The sequence below is a fragment of the Lolium rigidum genome, chromosome 1, assembly GCF_022539505.1.
Source record: "Lolium rigidum isolate FL_2022 chromosome 1, APGP_CSIRO_Lrig_0.1, whole genome shotgun sequence".
NCBI classification, from domain to species: Eukaryota; Viridiplantae; Streptophyta; class Magnoliopsida; order Poales; family Poaceae; genus Lolium; species Lolium rigidum.
Window position 1 is genome coordinate 249048318 of NC_061508.1, and position 5498 is coordinate 249053815.

Sequence of the window (5498 nt, forward strand, 5' to 3'; positions counted from 1 at the left end):
TCTACGGCAACATGCCGATTCCACTAGAAGCGGGCTGAACTAAGCGTCTACTTTCGGTTGTTCAGGATATTTTGAAAAAAAAAAGTGTACAACGTGTTATTTTATTAGAGGTACAATTAATGTCTGTGTAGGCGGAAAAGTTTTCCGGCGCAGCAAAAGCCACGAAAACAAAATACTATCAATCTTTATCTAGTGCCCCCAGGCACTCGTCAAAGACCCGATTCTGTCGCGTCGCCATTAAGTGTGTCCAACGTGAGCTGTTTGTAAGTGTTTTTTTTTACACTTGCAAAGCTGGGCAGTTTGCCTAGCGTTTTCTTTAGGCAAAACGGCTGTTTGCCGAGTGCCTCATCTTTGCCGAGTGTTTCCTTGGAATTTGCCGAGTTCCTAGTTTTTTGCCGACAGTTTTTCAGTTATTTTCGAACGCAAAACACTTTGCAGTAGAGAAATATACGGCAATGGTGCCTATTCCAGTAGTGTAAATGGTTCAAAATAAAGCATAAACACCAAATTGCGAGTAATTTTATTTTTATTACAGTACTATTTTATTTCACATTGCATATGAAAGAAAAAGGTTTGTGCGTAGCTGGAATAATTGTTAATTTTTCGTGAGGTTGCTGGTGGCATGCAGCACCATGGTCTCAATAGTGAACCCGGGTCCAAAGCCCATCATCACACCCCACTCGCCACCCTCTCCGTCCTCCTCCATTCGCCGCCGTTGCTCATCGAGCACGAAGATGATCGTAGCACCAAGCATATTCCCATACTCTCTCAGCACACTCCGGCTCGCCGCCAACTTCCCCGGCTCCAACCGGAGAGCCTTTTCGATGTGGTCCAAGATTGCACGGAGGCCAGGGTGCACCGTCCAGAAGAGGTCGTTCCACTCCACGCCAACTCCAAGCTGCCCGAACGCATCAGACAGACATCGTTCCACGTTCTCCGCTGCTATCGGCACCAGCTCCCGCCTCAGAATGTGCCCGTCGAGACCAGCTTCCGTGAGCCGCATGGTGAGCACGTGATCGGTCCCCGGCACCACGGTCTGCGAGGCGGAAACCATCTCGAAGAGCGGGCGCTCGGCCGGGTAGAGCACGCTGGCGTCGGCGCCAATAATGACCGCGCCAGCGCCATCACCGAACGACGCCTGGCCGATGAGGGTGTGGGGGTAGTCCTCCTCTGGCCCGCGGAAGGAGACGATGGTGAGCTCGACGCAGGCCACTAGGACCCGCGCCCCGCGGTTGTTCTCGGCTATGTCCTTGGCGAGGCGCAGCGAAGCGGAACCGGCAGCGCAACCATTGAGCTGGAGCATCGTGCGAATGACGGACGGGCGGAGGCCGAGCAGGGAGGCCAGGCGGAGGTCGGCGCCCGGGGCGCCCGCGCACGAGCTGGTGCTTAGGATGAGGTGGGTGATGTCGGTGGCTGGACGGCCCCACTTGGCTATGGCCTTGGCCGCTGCTGATGCGGCTAGCTCTGGCGCCGCGGCAGCCGCGATCTCCAGACGGTCGTCGAGGGACGGCTGCCGGCGGTCGAGGAAATGAGGGTGTGCGTCGAGCAGCTCCTCCGTGTGGTGAAAGAAACGCTTCTCCGTGTCTGTCCTCTGACCTGAATGATGAATTAGGGTAGACCAACACATAGTAAGAGAGTGCTGGAGATCTCAATAATAATAAAAATTGCAAGAAACTCTCTGCTTACACATTGTCTTGAGTTTCTGTTTGAGATCCGTGAGGTGCTCGCTCTTGGTGACTCGAAAATAGTAGTTCGGGTACTCCTCTTGGGACACGCAGTTGGACGGGTTCGCCGTGCCGATGGCCAGCACGGTCGCTGGACCGTCCGCGCGCTGCAAACGCCGGATTTCGGCCATGGTGCTTGTCAGGGTACTGTTTGCCTTTGCCATTGCCATGATTTGGGAGCTAGCTGATTGACACACTATCTAACCTGTACATGCAGACGGAGGAAAAAATTGATGGTATTATTAGAGTTGGTTTCCAAGTATGAAAACAATACTCCCTCCATCTAAAAATATGAAGCGCCCTTTTAATTTCATTGGTCAACAATTTACAACTTTAACTATGATTTGTACTTCCAATTTGTTTAAAAAAAATTGTAAATATAAATGAAATAAAAGAGAATTGCAAGACATATATAAAGATACCATTTATAAATTCTCAATCCATATATTTTTAGTGTATATTAGTGATCAAAGTCGTACGTCAAAAAACCATGCAAAAAAATCCGGGTCTTATAGACCGACATTAGTACAACTCATCATTTTCTCGCACCGCTAGTGGGTGACACACACACAAACGCTTGCACGTGCATGCTTTCACAATGGCTAATCTTTTGGTTACTTTACCTTAATTTTTTACCAGCTAGTTTTTCAATCGGCTGAGCCTTAATTCCATTGAGATTATATTAGAGAAGACGTGGGAAAATAAAATAAAGAGCCAATTTTACAAAACCACGAGGGTTTCACACAAAAACAGCAGACATAAATTTTATCAGAAAGCCAATTATCGTGATTTTGTAAGTTTGATGTCATTTCTAACAACTTGGGCCCACAAGTTTGAACCTTTGGATGGATTTTTGCCAAAATTTACAAAAAAAAATGCCCCCTTTGTTCCCACTAACTCTACCACATGGCACCTGATTTGTGGATCTGGGTCTTACTAAATTGTGAGATTTTGGTTATTTGAAACAATTTGCCCCAGAAGTTGTGGTTTCGTGATAAAATTTCAGTAGGTTGTGGTTTTGGAAAACTCTAGCCTCAAAAGTTGTGTTTTTGTGTGAAATTTGCTCTAAAATAAAAGCACCATCATGCATGGTGAAAGACTTTTGGCTAGAAATAATATGTCCTCACGCTTTTCAAGAAAGTAGTAATCTGGTGTATACAGTACTATATACAGTATGAATTGGAAGGGTGAAATAATGCATAGTTATCAACCATAGATACAATGTAAAGATACTATCTAGGAAAGAAAGAATTGGGGGAAAGACTAGACGATAAGGGAGTACAAAGGAAAAAAATACCAAAGCCAGTAAGATGGAGCGCCCAGTGCAATTCCTAGAGAGATGGATCGATGAGCTGGCTAGCTGATCTAAGATTGTTTGCTTTGAGAGATGCAAGGGATTGGTACGTATTTATAAGGGCAGATGAGATGCCGACGGTAACATGCATTGAATGCACCAGCCATATTAGATGCTGCTAGTAAGGGTATGTATAACGAGGTGATGTCAGCGTTCTTTTTAAGTTTGTCACGTACTAAGATTTTCTTCTTAACTTTTAGTTCGCGGAGAGAATGAAGGAAGAGAGGTTGTCTTTCCTTAGCTAAGAGATGATCTCTTATGAATTAAAAGAAGACTATTTTTCTCATTGTACGACTTATCTTCCCTTAGATACATAATTTTCTACTAAAAATAATTAATTATTATTTATTCTAAAGGATTACAATAAGAGATAATCCATTGTACCCATTATATTTATCATTCTCTCTAGAAGACATGAACTACTAAAGCTACCATTGTATATGCCTAATCCTATCGAGGTGCGCACATGGTTAACGTTGAACGTGTATACTCGTTTAATTAATGAAATGACATGCCTAATAATCATGTAGGACTAACACACATGGCATGGCCTGGGCGAAACATTAATTGTAACTACTCCCATGTGGAACCATGGTTAGCAGTGTGTGCAATGCTAAATTTATCACGCTGTACTATGATTTGTACAATATAATCTAAAGGTGTATATGATGCCCCCCATAGGGAGTCTCACACGCGTTTGGATTTTCGGCCGTTCGATCGAGGTAACGTGGCACGATCTCAGCCAGCCGTTTAGTCCAGGGCGCGAGGCCCTCCCGAGGATCCACGTTTTATCCATGGGTCGCCTGAAGGCCCATCTGGCCCGGCGTCTCGCAAATAGGGAGAGCACGCAACGAAGGGAAACCCTAGCTATTCGAGGCTCGTCCTCCTCTCGGCCCCGCCGTCGGCTGCCGCCTCGCGCCCCCGGCCCCGTCGCTAGCTCGCATGCGTTCGCCGGCCGACCTCGGGCAGGGGCCGCCGACGCGGGCAAGGGGCGGCGCGACCGGTCCTCGCAGGGATGGCTTGGGAGGGCAGCGCGGGCGACCTCCACAGGCCATCGAGCGTGCGGGAGGAGGACCGCCGGTGAGGCGCGGGGCGAGCGCGCGGGAAGCGGCGCCGCCGGTAGAGGTCTTCTCTCTACCTCGCCCGTCTAATCTCCTCTCTCACTCTCTTTGCAGCCGGCGGCGACGATGTTGAGGTGGTGCTCTCGTCCTCCTCCCCTCCTCCGCCTAACTCGGGATCGCGGCGGGCGGTAGCTAGCGGTGGTGAAATCCGGTGGAGGATCTCCTCCTCCACCACTCCCTTTTTCACTAGGCAGGGGAGCGGAAGAGGGCAGAGCCACAAGCCGCCAAAGACAGATTCCATGGCGCCACCATCTTCTTCGTCCTCGCATCAGAGATAGAGGGTACTGAGGATAACAGGTATCCTCTCCCTCCCTCTCTCTCTGGAATCCTCGCCTCTCTTTTTTCTCATGCCGCCGGCCTCGCCGATAGGAGGAACATGGGTCGTTACCGCACTGCACAAGATGGTATGGCGGCGTGCCGGCCGACCGCAGGTCCTGCTCGAGTGATTTTTCTCACGGTTGATCTGGGGCATGTGGTGTACTCCATGTCCGCCCACATCGCCGTCAGTCCTTGCATCAAGGAGGAAAGCGTGTGCTTGATCTGGTACATCTCTCTCTTCCACTCTCTCTATCTTTTGGGAGTATCAATCTTTTATAGAGGGAATTTGCTTCTAAGCCTGAATACTATGCTACCATGGAAAGCTGTCTCTGGAAGATGCCGCATCTGCCTCTGCACCTGCCAAAATACCTAAGCTCTGATTTTATTTGAACTTTTTTATACAGATCCATGTTTTATATTGGATGAAAAGTTCGTGGAAGTCACAGGATGGATCAGCTAGCTGCCAGAAGGTGCATGTTTCTCCTGTATTTTGCTTTTGTTTCTATTTAATGGTGTTGTGAATCCGGCATGGCCATAACATACTATGTTGAATGTCGGCTGATGTCCGGTTACCACTCACGGACATATGATATTATTAATTATTTACCTTGCTTGTGGAAATTTACACCACCGATGGCAAATGGAACCACTTCAGTAGATATTGGCGGAATAGACAACCATTTTTGTGCATTGTTTTGGCAGTAAGCTTGCATAGAATAGTGTAGGTTTGATGTGGTTGTGAAATATTTTTTTTCCAATTTTGAATTTTGTTCCTTCCCGTTATCATATGGGATTACTTGGCTGATGCTCTTTTCGGATGGTCTTCTTGTGTTTTATTAGATGGGGCAGCGATTTTCTTCAGATGATATTATAGTTTAGTGAATTGTAGACTTCAAATTCCGGTCTCTCCTTGAGATATTGGGCTAATGGATTATTTTGTAGCATAATTAATCCTTTGAGCTGAGATAACAGTTTCATAAA

At 47.5% G+C, this 5498-nt stretch overlaps 1 protein-coding gene across 1 annotated transcript; it reads right to left on the reverse strand.

Annotated features, from left to right (window-relative positions):
• Positions 1-595: 595 nt before the first annotated feature.
• Positions 596-1888, reverse strand: LOC124657295 (bisdemethoxycurcumin synthase-like). The gene is made up of 2 exons (XM_047195872.1): positions 1687-1888; positions 596-1596 (listed from the first exon to the last, which is right to left on the reverse strand). The coding sequence occupies exons 1-2, from the start codon at positions 1886-1888 to the stop codon at positions 596-598; spliced, it is 1203 nt and encodes a 400-aa protein (XP_047051828.1).
• Positions 1889-5498: the final 3610 nt, after the last annotated feature.